General features: G+C 40.4%; 1 protein-coding gene across 1 annotated transcript in view; it reads right to left on the reverse strand.

The window, feature by feature from the left end:
* Nucleotides 1-1,301: 1,301 nt before the first annotated feature.
* Nucleotides 1,302-18,483, reverse strand: part of kcnk9 (potassium channel, subfamily K, member 9) — a 63,326-nt gene continuing 46,144 nt past the window's right edge. The window contains exon 2 of the mRNA XM_033636187.2: nucleotides 1,302-10,349. Coding sequence (XP_033492078.1) covers nucleotides 9,466-10,349 — 884 coding nt within the window. The 3' untranslated portion in view covers nucleotides 1,302-9,465. The remainder of the gene's footprint in view (nucleotides 10,350-18,483) is intronic.

Raw genomic sequence — 18,483 nt, forward strand, 5'->3', positions numbered from 1 at the left:
CGGTCTATCCCTAGTGGTTTAGCGTTGCTTCGATGAGCAAATTAATTTGTGTTTGCTTATTTGTGTGACTTTGGTGAAACCGAACTGAGCCTTTTAAATGCCAAAATCACACATCAACAGAAACAGACTGAAGTAGCCATAGAGCAACAACTCCTGCTTTCAGTGATGTTAAATCCCTGTTTTTTGCAATGAATTCTGGCTTTAAAGAGAGCGATATAATGGCTTCATTGTCCCGCTGGAAATCACTGTCTGACTTAGAGGTGAAGCAGTGGAAAACACTTTCAATATAATGTACATTTAAACTGATATTGGATTTTTCAGGTGGCTGAAAAATATTTTGTTGCTTCTCCAAACTGGGAACATACCTATATCCATCTACAGTTTGTAACATACTGTCTATGGTTAGGTGCTTTGTACACCACTTCAAAAAATATTATAAATTAAAAATTAAAATAATAAATTTAAAATAACTAATGGTTAGGTCTTGACCATTTCCAGTTCAAACTCATTCTGAATACAGACACCATAGATTTTAACAATGACTTGATTCCAGACGCCAAGATGGCACCTGTTCATTCCAGTGGAGTTACTCGCCTTGTGCATACGCTAATTAAGTTCCAATCGTTATGCTAAGCTAAGCTAACTGACTGCTAGGAGTGTAGCTTGGTATACTGTACAGACCTGAGAGTATCTCATCCAGCTCTTGGCATGAAAGCAAATACATACATTTCCCAAAATGGCAAATGATTCTATAATCACTGAGACTAATGAAAAGAAGGTGAAAGTTAAATAAGCAAGAGACACAGAGATCAGGTCTGCAAACGATTTTCTCCTTTATCTCTTGCAGCTAAGATTTTTTGTTCTGAGTCGATCCTTGCCTGACAGTCTGAATATTTAAGAGTTTAAGTTTAGCTCGCAGTGCCTCTTTGTGCGTATCAGCAGAAAGTCTTGGAGGACATGTTAGAAGGCCACACCTGTCTAAACCTTGACTTATAAAAAGTGTGATCTTGAGAAAAATATTAGTTTCAGCTTTGTAAATGAAATATACCCAGATGCTTTGAATGAATTCTTAAACTATGAGTAAGTTCAAAGTTGATCTTAAATCAATTTAAACTGAGGGAAACTGGCCTGTGGCACATTTAGAAATCATTGAAACTGTTGTTTTAATGAATATGTAATGCTCTGACTCCAGGCCTGAATTTTACTGTTTTTAACAATGAGAAAAAAACACACAAATTTGTGAATTAAACTTCTCAGTGGAGCAGCCGGAGATGTGAGGCAGGTTAGAAGAAGAGAGAGGGTTTCAGAAGGAGGCTCATCATTTTTATTCAAGTGTGTTATGGCTTCACTCAGGCCGTGTAACCCAGTGAGTCATTCACACCAAATCATGCACACACACGCACCAAAAAAAAAGAAAAGAAAAAGAAAACATACAAATGTAAAATGTTATGTAAAATGTTCATTTCACTCTGAACAATTCTTAACAATCTCTTCTCTGTGTGGCGAAAAGAGAAGGGACCCATACTGGAGTGTACTGTACAGACATCAGTTTCAAAACTGTGACAGAAGACGTCAGTCGTTTCAACGTAACCGCCAAACCACATGGATGCCAACGAGATGGGATATAATCTCCTGTAAGGAATATGGTACATGGTATTATTTGTTCATCAGACCTACAGAAGAACCTATTGCAAAGGATATTTCACAAATAGAAGTTATGGAACACAGCCGTTCTATTATATTGTATTACACAGATAGTAGTGCAATTTGTGTCTCTTTGTCCCTGTCAGAAAACATGGCACTGTTGACAGAGAAATGGCCTGCACATACTGCCACATGCAGTAAACGGCGCCTGGAAGCCGAGCACAGCTACGTACAATATGCCGAAAAAACTAACCCATAACCATCAGGAATAAATTCACCTTAAGTGTTGTTTGATGCCACGTGGCAGGGAAATGCTCAAGAAAACAAAATGTCGCGCTGTTTGTCTCTTGAGAGCGATGGCGTGTGTGGCTGTTTCTCTGTGCCATCTGTGTTATAGAGTAACATTCAGTGGAGGACCATCAATATGACATGTGGCATGATGGCAGACAAATCTGAGTAATATGTGTGGGAGGGGTTGGAAAAATTATCTGACTCGCAGCTCATGAAAAGTAAATGAGTTCATTTGTTTGCTGCTTCCTCTCAAAAAAAAAAAGAAAAAAAAAAAAGATCCATTATGGCTAATACATTCCCCAAAATGCTGCTTGGAAAGTTTGACTGTGAACTGAACGGAAGGTAGACGACACTGATAACCGTCAGTGACTCTTATTATAGGTAGGTATTCACTCAACTCTATCAGTATTGGAAAAGTTTAAAAAATAATTCCACTTTATTACAATTTGGATCTTATTTTTACACTTCATTATTAACGATTACAATAACATTTCATTCACCAAAGTAAATGTTGAAACTTGGGAACAAGGCAACGTCACTGCAACAAAGTCCAGGGAGGGATGAAATGAACAGCCACACCACCATACAGGTGCTAACAAGCCAATAGTTGGGCCAGATTGCCTGAAGGGATCACCCAACATGTCAATAATAATCCCTAAAGGTTGGATGAAAAAGTTGGTCTGTAAATGGTGATAGATGTTTACAACATTGGGTCATAAATGGGTCTTTCCCTGTCTGTCCATTTGTTCCTACTGAAGATGTAAATCTTTAAAGCTGCACTGATCGATACTTTTATATGAAAAATGAATTAAATGACGGCGTGTGATCTGGAAAGGATCACTCGTAGTGAGAATTATCACTCAACTCTGCAATTCCCCTAGCTCCTTTTCAGTCTATTTTGGATAAATGTTCTGGTTTTCGTGCCTGCTGTCAACAGAATTGTTTCCAGACAGACAAATTTATCGTATGTTTTCCTACAAAAAGCACTGCACCCAAATTCATACATATCCCAAGGAAGCAGTCCTGAGCGCTTGGAAGAAAGCAGGTGGGGGTGATGGATGGGTCACAAAAACAAGACTTTTGCCTAGGACTTTGCCCTGGAGTCACATGTTCGGATCTGTGTCAACTTTGAGTGAACTTTGAGTCATTTTACTCATTAGATTTCAGGTACATCCACACCATGATTTCCTTTCCTAAACCTAACCTCTGTAACTTAACGTCTTTTCTTTGTGGAAAAAAAGCTCAGCTTATCTCACTGCATGTCACCTGTTCAGCGGTAAACACCAGGCAGAAAAAGTTAACAACCAGTTAGTGAACATAGCAAAGCAAATACCAAGTTATATTTTTTGTCTGGAATTGGTAGTAATCAAAATAGAGCTACAAAGAGAGTAATAAATTGGGCTTACAGAGCTTACATTCATCATGTCTCCAGATACATGGCTCTAAATATAATGTAAATGTAAAATTTATGAAGTAATAATCAAGCGGTAACCTCCGGGGCTGAAAAGTGAAGCTAACACAGAACTGCAGTTCCTCTAATGGCCACTTGGGGCTGGCTCGAAAAGCAAGTCAATTCCAACAGATCCCCATGTTAAAATGCCAGACTTTACAGCAGCAAATAAAAATGATTAAGCCTAATGCAAAAATTAGTTTTGGTTTTTATTATTAATTGGTATGGGGGTGGATTTATATAACTCACACATTAAAATGTTACTGAGCCTTCAACTTAAGGGCACGGCCACTTTGACTGACAGGTGGCTGCTGTCCATTGACAACGTTGGTTAGGTAACGTAACCATGGCGTAATCCTAGATTCATGGAGTATAGACTAGCCATAGTTGTTGCTATTTCATTGTTAATTGTAATGTTTTGGTTGCCTAAAAAAGTCATATTCAGCATTTGATTGTAATAAAAGATTTGGATGTTCAGGTTTTCCGGTAAATACATTTTGTTTATCAGTTTATGGCTTCTTTTTCATAAGAAAAAAAAATTGTATCAGCATTATCGCACTTAACCATAGCTGTGAATGTACCATAGTAACCAAGCTAGCTGCTAGTGCTCATCCAAATTTGGCCTCTTCTGGCTCCAAAAAATCCAACATGGCAACAGCCAAAATGGCAAACTTGAGGCTTCAAAATGGAAGTCCACAAACCAATAGGTAATGAGGCTACATCCATTATTATAAACAATCAATAGTGATAAGGTTGTGTTTTCAGATTGTTTGGCTGCCACCAAGTGACCAAAAAATCAATGAATGCAGCTTTAAAAACAAGTAGTAACGTTAGTAACGTCCTAAAACAGCTGGGGACTGTAGTTTTAGTAAATGTTACTCAAACAAGAAAAAAGTGTTTGTTGGGGACTTCTTTCAGACAGGTGGATTAATACTCTACTCTAATGCTCTTGCAAGTTTTTACAGAAGCAGAACTGTATATGGGAGATCAGCCCAAAATAAACTGCAGTGCCCTAGTCCACCTGAAAGGTCATTACAACGGTGTGGCTCATTCATGTGTTTTTAATAGGTTTAGACAACAGCTAAACTTTGGTTAAACAGACTATACTTGTTGGTTTGAGAATTTTGATGTGATTTGTTGAGGGAATATTGCAAGCATTACCTTTCAAGCTGTTTAATCATCCACCTGCCTAAGTTTCTTTCACCATCTGATGTCTTTTTAGCAATGTTGTAGCATTCCCAAATTTCAGCAATTACTGATTGGAGTGAGGCCAAAACTCTAAAAACAAGGCCCAAATTGCAATACACTGGAACAATCATTTAAGCTGTTATAGGATGATTATGTTTTGTAAAAGCAAGGGAGTGATTCAATCTGCTTTGGTGCTGGGTGTGGACGTGGTTATAGACGGTAGGTTTAAGGTCAGATGTCAGTTTTCATCTCCTCATATGAACTCGTTTATCAGGTCTAAGATCTGTCTATACATTAACCACATCTGCTCTCCAGACCTCCGTAACCTCCAAAAGGTTTGCTAAAGCACAAACAGATCCACCATGTTTAAATGTGCCCACTTCAACAGAAACACTGACCGCTGTTTCTTCAAGGCACGTATGCTAATGTGTAAAAATACATATGCATCTCAGCCATGAAAAGGCCTTTTTATTCCAAAGGTTGTTATAAACATATTGTACAGGATATTTAGATAAGCTGGTATAGTTCCAATAATGAAACAATGCTTTTAGGGCTTATCTCGGACTCCACGCCTGCTTAGGTTTGACACGACTGAATGGGATCCATGGCATTTTACCATTTGCCCAAACAGAGTGGCATTCACCTTGTGAGGCATGCTCAGCTACCCAGGAAATTAATAGAAGCCTGTTAAACACAAGGCTGCAAAGAATACTGACAGTAACGCTTCCTGAAAGTCAAGGTCCAGAAATTTGGTGTAAGAATTGTCGGTTTCCAGAAACTTTGATTGATTTTGAAGGATAGGACTTGCTGAGGGAATAAAATAGCTCCCAGCCCTGCATAACTTTAAAAAAAAAATCCCCCCTTTGCGCCAGTCTTTACAAACCATATACTCAAATATACATTTACATCTTAAAAGGCCTTTAGAAATTACAAGAAGCGCTTTAATCCTGCTTAATTTAGGAGCTCAGTGATAGTGAATATTTCGTCTTTGACAGCTAGCATTGGGATTTAAAACAGGCCTGTAATCAACTTAAATATCCAGAATTGTCCAAATGTTTTCCAGCCCTGTCTCAAATGATGCCTGTAATGCAAACTGACTCCTGGTGTTCACATCGCATCAGACGCGGCACAGGCCTCAGTGAGATGATGCATCTCAGTCGCATTTCTCTAAAAATTCCTACTTGTAAATAAGGATTTGATATGTACATTGTATTATTTGGCCGATGCGCTTGCACTTCTGGAATTGTGTTTGTTAAAAGAGCAAACCAAAGAAAAAAGATGATTCATTCAAACCTGAGAACAAACGTTATTGTACAGTTTGTTTGAATGAAAAATAGAAACGAAAAGTATATCCCTTTAACAACTGCTGGACTTTGGCAAAAGAAACAGCTCCTATTGTAAATCATTCTTAAGACTATTTGCCATTAAGATACGTTTAAAGTTATTATGAAATTATTTCCCCATTCATCATACAAAGTTCATGCACTTATCTTTCAAACATAAAAATCGTCCCTATCCGTTTCCGTCTTCTGATATTTTACAGAAAATGAAAGGATCATACTGACGTTATTAAGTTTCTCTTATCTGTGATCTTCGGCTGTCCTCTCACATTAACTCAGACTCACTGTTTCTGCTCGTTTCTGTGTTGATGCATTTATCAGGTCGTGTTTCCCTAATGGCTCCAAAGTGCATCCAAACCTCCGAAGTTGTCAGTTTAGATCTGCATGCTTTTCCATCACTGTAAACAGTTCTGCTCTCAGTGCTGTGTGGTTAGATCTGGGCAGGGTTCATCAGCAGACCCAGGGTCAGCTGCTACAGGCATGCAGCATATACTATGCAGGACTTTGGAGCATAATCATGCACGTCCATAGATTAAAACTGCTTATAAATTCAGCTGGAGTCATTTAATTGCACTTTGGTAGCTGCAGGTTAAAGGAAATATCCACTTTCTGGTCCTCTTACACTGTCTTATATCACCACTTCATTAACTTGAGTCATTTGATAAGTCTCCAAGAACCTGTAAATTCACTTAGGCTCCAACTACACTTCCCATAATGCTTCTCAAACAACTTATCGCACCCAATCAAGGGACATTTTGTGGAGCTACCTGGCCACTGTCTTTGTGAAGAGCATGTCAGTGATCACATGATCTCACAGGAGCATTACTCACCCTATACACAATTACAAAGTGTGTGTGTCTCTAAAGTTTGAATAAGTAATGATGTCATAGTGATGTCATCAGGGGTACCTCAGCTTGGGCGTGAAATTCCCTTTTTTTATTTGAAAGCCTGAGTTACAGGGTTTGCAGAGAGTTGGCGTTTCAGAGGCCTTTAGAGTTGAAAGAAATATGCCATTGAGTTGCATCATGGGAATTGTAGGATCCAGTGTTTTCAGAGCTTGATCCTTACTGCACTCTCAGAAATAAAGGTGCTACCTAGAACCATATAGAGTTCTTCAGCTTGTCCCAGTAGGAGGGCCCTTATTGGTTCCTGGTAGAGCCTTTTTTAAAGGTTCCACCTTGAACCCTTTCAGGAAGTTCTACCTAGAACCCAAAACAAAAGGTTATACCAAGAACCTGTGAAGCAATACACCCAAAACCACTTATGAGAGGTTCTCAACTCTTCTGTGGTGCAATGGTTCCACCCAGAGCTCTCTCTGGGGCTTCTGTCCATAAGCTTTCCACTGTCTGACGGTACTAACAAGAACCCACTTGGAGAGTTCTATCAGGAACCCTTTTATATTCTAAAGGTTTCATTGAGAACCAAACAAGAGGGGCTCTAAAAATAGTAATGGGCCACACTACCCATAGATCTCTTTCCTACTAGTCATGGTTTTAGTTGAGCAGGTTAGTCTGGGGCCAAGCGAACCACATCCAGTAGCTTGTATGAAAAACAAAAAACTGGCAGGGCAGACCATATTGTATGGCATCAAACGATGGTAAAGATATCGCCTATTCCAGAACACAAGTACAATTAATTGATTAAGGGGATTCCAGAGACATCTACTAATATTTAAGGGTTAGGATCTTTTAAGAACCATGCTTTAACCAGGGGTAGGCAACCTGTAGCTCTGGAGCCATGTGCAGCTCTTTAACCCCTCTCCAGTGGCTCTATGTGGCTTTGATGAAAAAAAAAAAATATATATATATATGTAGAAATAAATAATGGTTATTTTTCATCATCATGGTTTATTTATCAATGTTGTAGTCCTAAAGAATTTTTTACATTTTCTAATTGTAAAAATGTGAAGCCTATGCCGAAATAGCAGTGGCTAGTGTTGAGTCTCCCTAGCTGGATGCCAAATCCAAAAAAGTAAATGTCTTGCAATAAAATAGAGAATTTCGTAGTGCTTGGGCAGATTTTTTTTGCTTCTACTGCCAGCTCTATAAAGTTGAAGTACCAAATAATCATAAATAGTGCCCTGCAGAGGAGCCACCTTGTGTTAAAACATGAATATAGGCTTATTTAGACTATAAGTAAAGCCTAATTTACGCTTAATGTGCTGTTTAACCTTCATTAAAAGCCTCAGATATGTTTTGCGGGTCCACACAGATGTTTTGCTAATTTTTATGATTGGTCAAAAATGGCTCTTTTGATGGTAAAGGTTGCTGATCCCTGCTGTAAACAATCCTTGCGGAACTCTCCTCCAAAAAAGTCCCCTTTGGATAATAAGGGTCCTTAGAGGAAGAACCCTTAAAGAACCATTTCTTCAGAAAAATGGTTCTTCAGAAGCAAATGGTTCTGGGTAGATAATCAGCCCTTCAGGAAGAACCCTTTAGGAACCCTTATTTCTCAGAGTGCAGGGACTAAAAGTCTGCACTAATAAGTGCATTATTCTGTTTTTTAAATCTGTCCCCCAACTTGATGGGATACTAAATCGCTGAATGACTGCACTTTGGTCAATTTAGGGACCGACTGTAAATGAAGAAACTGCTCTTTTATAATGAAGTTATCCCTATATGATTGGTGTTGTCAATAATAAAACCTGTAATATTAGTTATAAATAATCAGTATAGAAAGGGGTGAACTTTAATAAAGCTCAAATTCAATATAAATGTCAATTGGAGAAAAGTACACAAATAACCAATAATACAGACACCATAGTTGGTAAATCTTTTTAAAAGTATAAGGAGGATGGATTTTCCTTTTAGATCAATTTTATATCTCATTACAGAAAAGGCCGGAGGTGAAATTAAAGCTTTTGTGGCCAAATATGATTCTAGATGAGGATGAAATATTAATAACAGCAGCATGATCCTTTGAATCCAAGACAAACAAACACCTTCATACGGCTGCTCTATAAACAGACTAAAGAATGTCACAAAACCATGGCACACTCAGTAAATGACATCTAATGCACATGCTAATATTGGCAACGATATTTTGGCTTGATGTGTGGTGAAACCGTTGAAATATATGATTGCTTATAGAAAACAATACCTGATGCTTTAAGTCATTTTAAAATCTCTGTCTGCAGTGAGGCAATGGAATAGTACATAACGGTAAAAGTTTCTTCAAGTTAAGGTGAAACAAGCATACTCCCTTTTGAAAAATAGCATTTCCCCAAGTGTGCATCATTTGGTATGTAACCAAAGTTAATATATCAATTCTGTAATGTAAATCTGAAATAAGGAAGGTCTCGTCATCTGTGTAGTGTTTTTCAATGGAGCAATCTCTTGAAAAAATAGACATCCATGCTTCATGCTTTGCATCCCATTGTGTCCATGCTGTTCTGCACAGTGTTCTTCATCTGTTCCCAAGAATACTTTGTATATTACACACAACCAAAAAGGGAAAAAAGTGCTGAAATAAGATTTGGTAAGGAGCAGCATTGGAAATGTTTGACCTTGTGTATAAAACATGGAAACTCATTAGTCCTGTGTGTGTTAGGGTTTAGATGGATTTCCTTCTCCTCATGAGCTGGTGATTGTCTGTGAAGCTGTGGAGGCCCGGAGACACCGAGCTGATGGGTGAAGGAAAGAAGCTGTTTTTCAAGGTGCTGGGAGAGATCTCCTCGATCCTATAGGAGACCGAGTGAAAGTACTGATTGGGATTCAGCTGCGAGCTGAATGAGTTCTGATGGGAGAAGGCACAGCCCAGGCCTCCCATCCCTCCCCCAGAGCTGCCGAAGTCATGCGAGTGGTAGTGCATACAGGAGCAGACTGACTGTAAATCAGTCACTTCCGGCCGGTACGGCTCACGCCGCCGCCGGCCCCGCTGCAGCGATTCGTCCTGGATGTGGATGATCATGCTGTTCCGGTTGCCAGCTAGTGAGGCCCGTTCCTCAGCGTCCCGCCGCTCGTCCTCGCTGTTCATTGTCAGGAAGCGGAGCACCACCAGGTTGAGGAAGGCCCCAATGACCGTCAGGCCCACCAGGATATACATGAAGCTAAAGGCCACATACAGGGGCTTCTTCTGGAGGGCCCGGTTCTTTTGAAGGGCCACAAAGTCCCCAAAGCCTATAGTTGTTAATGTGATGAAGCAGTAATAATAAGACTGAAAGAAGCTCCAGTCCTCGTAATGGGAGAAGGCAGCGGCCCCAATGCACAACGTGCCGATGCACGAGAAGAAACCTACAGTCACCATGTTCTCCATGGACACGTCGGTGATGCTCATGCCACAGCACTTCTTGATTCGCTTCAGGAGGTACTTGACAAAAGTGTTCATCCTCTCGCCCAGACTTTGGAACATGACAAGAGTCAAAGGGATTCCCAGGACGGCATAAAACATGCAAAAGGCCTTCCCTGCGTCGGTCCCTGGCGCTGCATGCCCATAGCCTGAGAAGAGAGCAGACAGACAACAGAAATTAGTGATGCAGAAAGATTTCGCCAAAGTGCTGGGCGCTTGTGAGGCAGCAATGATGTCACGAGCGTTATGGCCGCTACTCAAAAAGCCCCAGATCAGCTTTTGTTTACAAACATGACGAAGCAAGAAATCTCCCTAAGAGTATGTGAGCGCTGCCAAAAGGGGTATTGAATAGGTGCATGCCACAGAAATGTGTCTGCTCATTAATCTTATTTGGACTCAAAAATTATGGCGGGCGGGGCGTCCAATTAGTCAGAAGTTTCCGGTGAGGTAGAAGAGTTTGGGGGATGGATTGGAGAGGAGTCATGGGGGAGCCAATGAAGCTTTTAGCTTAATTAAACTTTATCTTTAGCCCACAAACTGCTGACTCATACACAAACAGACTTTTGAAAATCAACCTGTGAGGCTGACAATAGGATTCATGCACTGTATTGGATTTAATTTTCAAATGCAATACATGATTTTACGTGCTTAGCAGGAGATTAAAGTATGAATGAAGCCGACTGCTCTTGAATATGCAGGGCTGCAAAAAGAGTGTCGTATTGATTATCGCTCCTCTATCACAGCCCATAACTGTGAGTATTAAACACTAAAATCATAGCCAACAAACGCCCACCGTCAGTTGGCATGCGTATCACTTCAACAACTGCCTTCCAAATGGAGACATAATATTTTTGGTTTACTGTATGTTATTATTCATTTATTGTTTTATTTTAGATACGTGCTGAGCAGGTTCTGTGTTTCTTACACTCTCAAATATTGATTTTGTGTTTTTCCATATGGCTCTCCACCCACTGGAGCATGTTTTTAGTTATGCACTTTAAAAATAAACTAGGCACTAGCAACCAGGGCACTTATATTTGCATGTAAAGCGTGTGATATTATTGACCTGAGGGTTTATTAGTGTGATGAAAAGAAACATACTGCACCAGTACTGAAATGATCAATGCTCTATCAAGGTATAAAACGTCAACTTTAACATCTGATATTTATTTATTTCCTAAAATGTAGCAGTTTTCTTTGTGTCAAAGTTCCAAATGAATTAAAGCGGCGTTATCATTATGTTTTATATTAAGAATAGGTCGATATACTACATGTAATGTGAAAGGGGTAATGAACCTCAGATAAGTCTTCAGTTGGGGAGTGTATCTATGTTTCCCGGGTTCTGTGTTCCCCACTTAACCCTGCAAAAAAGGTTCTATGTTCCCCACTTACACAAAAAAAAAAGGTTCTATGTTTCCCGGGTTCTATGTTCCCTGCTCAACCAAGCGGGAAACATAAAACCCGGGAAACTAAGAAGGCTAATTTTCAACTGTAGTCCTCTGGTATGATGTTAAAAAGACCTCAAAAAGGCCATTAAAAAACATAAAAACAGAAACACAGAAGTCATAATATATAAAACAGCAAATAACAAACAAAAACAGGAACACAGAAGTCATAATATGTAAAACAAATAACAAACAGATAGACAATAATTCAGAACGAAAAACCAATACGTACAGTGCAATGTGATACAGTGCAAAATAGTTGATTGAGAGGCTATGGATAGTGAATAGACGAAACAATGCAAGTCCGTGAATCATTGGCATAGTGAATATGATATATGAAGTTATAAAGTGCTGCAGTGCCCATAAAAGTCGTCACAGTAAGAGTCTAAATTTAATTAAATTACAATAAGTTAAATTGGGAGAGTGAAACTGTCAGGGGTGGATAAATGGGAAAAATTTTAACATCTGATACATAGGGACGACCCCTTCAGTTGCTCTCTGATCTACAGTCATTTCTTTATTTCTGTTGGTTCGTTGTTTTGGTTTTCTCACCAGCAAAATCTCTTTTTTAAGGCAGCAGTTTTTAGGAAACAAGCTCTGATAAACTCTCCATATGCTATGATAAAGTTAGCAACTAGCTGGTAAACACAGTGGATCACTTAGCAGCTAAAGAACGTAACATTTCCTCCAGGAGTTGGTGGAGACCAAAAACAAAGCAAAAAGGAGAGTAAACATTAGAGTGAAATTCACAAGGTGGCCACAAACATGACACCAATTAAATGCTAATGTGTAAACATTAAAAAAAAAAAAAAGCAGCATGTTTACGATAACAACTTTGTTAGGTAATGATATCTAAATGTTGTGTTTTTAGCTCCCATTGCCTCCAGCTGACTGAAACATTTAAAAATGGCTTTCCATTTTGCGTGGAAATAATATCTGGCTGTATGAGACCAGTGGCAAACAGTGCACATAAGGATGGCTGGAGTTAGCTTTACTGGAAACATCAGAGAGTTTCTGCCATACATGTTTGAGCCTCAGTCAAATCAGCACTAGCATCAGAATAGTAAGTGTACTTAGCATCTTTGATTCGTTTATGGTCTTTGTTAGCTTTTTAGCACTGGCTGACACGGTGCTAATGGTTGTGAAACTTTTAATATTTGCTGCAATGTCATGAGTGCAGTTTATGTCCAAAAATTGCACACTCTACCATGTTTGCTGTCAAACTTGGACTATGCTAATGCTAACTCTGCTCTCTGTACTGACAAGTCTGCTCCGCACAAGGTTTCAGGTTTCTTTGCTGGAGTTGTGTCAAAGTCTTTTCCACCATCAATGTTCGTTTTCCACAGGCTATTAGACAGTGATTGGCTTTCATATAGAGTGCCCCAGGAATTAGTCAAACTTTGCCGCAGGCACAACTCAGTATAGTCAAGGTCAGCACATTTTTAAGGGCAGTGGGACTTTAGGTAGTGATAGATCTTCTCTTTGATAAAATAAAAGCAATGGGTATCCACATCAGCCTTGTTGGTATCTGCTTGGAAAGAACAACTACAGATTATATCTCAGAGCTAGTGCTGGTATGAAAGTAGCTGCCTTATTCCAAGCAAAATCTGATGAAGAGATCTGATGCTGGTTCACTACAGAAAGAACAAATGGACGCTGAGGAAAAACCCCGACCTGTCTCTCATGACCACTAGTCCATATATAATCTTTCTCATCCTATATGCCCTGAACTAAATTGAATCTAAAGAAAGCATCTAAAACTTAAATGCAGCTGTCCTGCCAGCTAGTGCTGATTTTCCACACCCTGTGCAGCAGTGACGTTTTGCGGCAGTATAATACCAGGCTACATCACAGCTGGGTGTGGTCACAAGTACAACAGACCGCAGCTGACCACATGTAGCTGTGATGCAATACCATAGAGGCCGTACACTCTACAAATCATTACCAGTATACCATACTGATAACCATTTATAATATGTCCCAGTGTTTGAATTTTTGTTTTCCCTCCTACTAAAGCCATCCATTTATATTTATATCAGAACACTGTGAACATAAATGTGATTGAAATGCACTTGTGGGTTCAGACGACTCTGCAGCAACGCTACAGCAACAATGATGCTGAAGCCTGATGATTTTTTTTTCTGAAATTAGATACCAAATAATCAGTGTTTAAGTTTAAGTCTTTGCAAGTTCATATTGAGGTGAAATGAATGTGACAGTCAGGGCTGCCAGAATAAAAAAACGCTGCGGCACGCTGTGGAAAATGGCAAACACAAATGTGAAGTACATTTAAATGCAGAAGATGCAAATTCACTGGCGTGGCCTTGAAGTTTGAGGTCTGTGCAGGAAGCTAAAGGATCAGCTGCAGGTCAGCAGCAGCACACTGTGTCACCGCTGTGTGCTGACTGCAGATGAGCTGATTGAATTCCAGCGATGTGCACATTATTTCCACAGGTTTCTATCAACATCGGCCTTATTAAAAATAACTAAAACACACAAATCTACGAATTTTCCCTGCTCTGTTTATCACGACGCAGATAGGATATTAATGTTAATGCGCTTTGTGGAAGTGAGATAACAGAGCCAAATATGATGCAAATCTGTAACTAGTGGCTTCATCAAGATAGCAGATATTTCATAGAACCTGCCTCTACAGTGTTCTCACACAGTTTATTCTGAGACCTTCGCTATACTGTGTGAAAATCAATTGGGTCAAAGTAAACATCATGAGCAAGATGCAGCAAAACATGCTTGTGGCATCCCAAAAGTGTTAGTCAATTCTAATTACATCTCAGGACAGATTTATATTCTACCCAGCCATCTGTCTCCTTCCCTCTTTACTCAAAATTAGCAAATTAATTGATATTGATTCTTATTGCTTAAATTTGTTCTCGTGCAGTTAATTAGGACATAATGAATTACAGTGGCAGCTGTGAAGAAACGACAACTTTCATTTGATTTGCGCTGCGACTCGACTGCACAGGCAGATTACCACAAATCTCCTCGGTAGATAATCCTTCAACATTATGTTTCACGCTCAAAGACATCATACCAACTAAAGACTATTTCTGTTTGGACGAGTCATTTGAGGGCCCTGTGTGACTGTCACTCTCAACAGCCTCTCCCTGCTGTAATCAGACTGGAGTGTATTGAGTATTGATTCAGCAGTCGCCAACTGCAGGGTCACCACACTCCTATGTATTTCCTGTTGGATTTGCAGACTTCTTTTTAAGTCTAAAACTGGACAGATGAGTGCAGATGAGTGTCTGTGTGGTGATGGTTGATAGCACTGTGATAACACTAACAGAGGGAGCCATGAAAGGAGTATGTTAAAAGGATAAAAAGCATTGAACTCATGCCCACAGTGATGTCATATCCATTTAAGTTCTCATGTTTCAGATTAGTGTCCCTACAATTTCCAAAATAATATGTGCAGGATGATCAACAAAGACATACAGGGACTTAGTTCAGTCACCTGCAGACCTGCACTCTTAAATAAAAAGCGTTCCAAGAGTTTTATCCATGAAGGGCTGATGTTCTCCCCAGAAGAAAGGGTTCATCAAGGGTTCTTTGTCAGACAAAGGGTGCCACTGAGAACCCTTTTCGAAAGAAGGGTTGCTGAAAGCATGGGTGTTCTTTACCCTCAAATATTCAAATGTTTACCCATGTTTAAAATGGTGTTGTTAAATGTTGATGTATCTGGAATCCCCTTAATCCACTTATTTTACTTTTGTTCTGCCATAGTTGATTTCCCGTCTTTCATTTTCAACCCGGTCTCATTCTGAAGTCGTTAAATACCTGCGCTTAGGAAGTGACTTCCGTGTCAGGCACCAACAAAAAAGCCATCCTTTCACATTGGCATAATATGCAGCTGAGCAACGTTAATGCGTAACGGCACCTGACGTTGTAAGGGGGAAACATAAGCGGACAACGACGTAAATTAAGGGGGCGAAAAGTCAGAGTAGGGCGGGTGGGAGTGGTGGTGGATTGGTCCAACAATCACCAACTTTGACTTGGGTGTTCACTTCCTGTTTCAATTAAAAGCCAAACCCTGTTAACCACATGCGTTTGTCGGCTAAACCTAACCACGTGCGTTTGTTGTTGAGGGAAAAAACATCAGATTGTGGTGATGTACTAACGTAGTACATTTATTTTGAAAGAGACTGTATGCAAATTTGTAAAAACAGAAAAACTTGACCTCTCCATCCTCCCTTTCCAACCTGTAGAATATGACACACCTGCTGATGTCATCATGGCCCACTTTTCAGGTCCATTAAAACCTATTTTTTGTTTTTTTGTGGTTAAAATGCCTTGAATAGTGGTGGCACAGTGGAGCAGTCGTAGCATGGCTGCCTCACCGCAAGAGGGTTCCTGGTTTGAACCCAGAGTGGTGTGTTTGAACCCCGGGGTGGGGGGCCTCTCTGTGTAGAGTTTGCATGTTCTCCCCGTATCAGTGTGGGTTTTCTCTTGGTACTCCGACTGTCTCCCACAGTCCAAAGACATGCAGCGTGAATGGTTGTCTGTCTCTGTGTGTCAGCCCTATGATAGTCTGGTGACCTGTCCAGGGTGTACCCCGCCCCACGCCAAATGTCAGCTGGGATAGGCTCCAGCCCCCTGCGACCCCCAACAGGACAGAGCATGTGAGCGGAGTGGGTGAAAATTTCCGCTCCTCGCTCGCAGACCTCTCACTTTGCGCCGCCCGTCCGCTCCGCTTGGTTCTGCGCATTCTTTGCTCCGTTCCACTCCACTCCATCATAAATTTTATCCCGCTCCATTCGCTCACCACTCCGCTCAAAAAAACTGCGTCGTGCTACCCTAACCTGTAATCTTCTATTCACAAATAAAACATGAGCTTGGTAGATTCTCCTGGGAAGCCCTCTCCCCGCAGTTAGGGACCGTTCTACACGGTACCGCTGTCGGCAGGGTGGAAATAAGTCAAAATGTGGAGGAGACGGACCGGGTTAAGCGGCCGACCTCCGTGGAAGCCCTGTCACCTCTCCCCACAGTTAGGGACCGTTCTCCAAGGTACCGCTGCTTCTCTTCTCAGTTTCTTTTCTGAAGTACACAGTAAACTCCATAGTTTTGAAAGAAAATAGTGTGGGTGTGCGCAGGTGCAAAGATGCATTCTGGGTGGGGCATGAGCGACTGGAGCAAAATTGGAGCGAGACGTAAGGCTCCGCTCCTCCCTCAACACAAAATCCTTCCGCTCCACTTCGCTCACATGCTCTGCAACCGGATAAGCAGTTACGGAAAATGGAAGAATTCCTTGAACATCTCAAAATTAGATACGGGAAACCAGAATGGAACTGGCTCCATAGAAGAGTTCTCTGTGGGGTTCTGGGTGGTACCTTTTACAGATGGTTCTAGGTATAACCCTCTCACTGGGTTCCAGGTGGAATCTTTACAAAAGGTTTTACCAGGAACCAAAAAGAGTTCTCCAATGGGGACAAGCTGAAGAACCTTATATGGTTCTAGTAAGCACCTTTATTTCTCAGAGTGTACAGAGGTGATATTGACTTGTGAGTTCTGATCTGTGACATTTTCAATTAAGATAATGTCCACCAGGTGACTGCCTATCATGGATTGATAAAGATGATTTAAGGTTTCAGTTTGCTCTTTCGTCTGGGACATGTTTTTTTGTTTTGTTTTGTTGTTTCTTGGATTTTTTTCTGCTGCACAACTATGGTGTGTGTTCTAGAACAAAAAGCACACAGGACATGATTGCTTCGTGCTAAATACGTAAAAGAGGTCTTGGATTATAACTTATTTATTTTTCCCGAGCCAGTCTCTTAAAGTATTTCTTTGATGTGGTTGATGTGTGGTTTTCTGTGGCAGCGCTGCACTGTGTAATCTGTTTGTCCTGTTATAATGACTCTATTATCTACTGTTGTCTTGGGAACAGACATATTTGCTCTGCCACACAGAGCCCTGCCACGCACAGGTGCTTTTGTGCTCATGAGTGCACAGGTGATCATGTGTGTTCAGCACAACAATAAAAGCACAAGACAGGCCCAGTCACTCAAATATTACATAATAAGACACAAAATGGAAAATGGAGGGTTGCGTCCTAGACATCCACGCAAGCATCCTGAAGAGGAAGACATGACATATTTTCAATCTATATTCTCCTGCCAGCTGCAGCAGACAAAATTTGTTTGCAAAAACACACCAGTCTTATCAGCCAGAGGCACAAAGTGTGTCTGCAACAGAGAAGCGCTCCACAATCGGCTAATTGCGATGCTGTAAGTTTGCCCACATGTAACTCTGATGTAGGGAGGCTCACAGGAGGCCTTTGAGGACTTGTCTCCTAAACAGATTTTCATTAAAAAGAAATCTGTCTGAGCCTCCTTTAGTGCAGGTTGGATTATAATAAATAATGCAATAATTTATTGGTTTAATGAAAAACACATTTCATAATAACGACCGAAGCTTAAAATTATTGTCAGCGTTGCTCTGTAAGCCTGGCATCCAAAAGTGGAATAAAACCAAATCTGCTGGCCATCTGCTTAAAAAAACAGCAACAAATTAAGTGAAAGTCTGATTTTCTTTGTACCTGAGTGTGAGTTTAAAAAGAAACAGCATTTCAGGTCAGTCCAGTACAACAGTATCTCTCTGAGAACATTTCAATTTGAACATTTTCTGTTTCACTGCACATCTGTTGAGTCACTCTTTAAATGTTTGAACAAACCAGAGTGGGAAGTGTGATAACACATCTACACAAAGGTGCCTCCAGAAAATATTTTTAGAGTCACTGGGAGGAGGAAGAGGTAAAAACTGAAGCTCAACACACTTCCATGTCACAATATTTTTCTACAACCCCCACCTACTGTAAAAGACT

This window comes from Epinephelus lanceolatus, chromosome 16, assembly GCF_041903045.1.
Source record: "Epinephelus lanceolatus isolate andai-2023 chromosome 16, ASM4190304v1, whole genome shotgun sequence".
NCBI lineage: Eukaryota > Metazoa > Chordata > Actinopteri > Perciformes > Serranidae > Epinephelus > Epinephelus lanceolatus.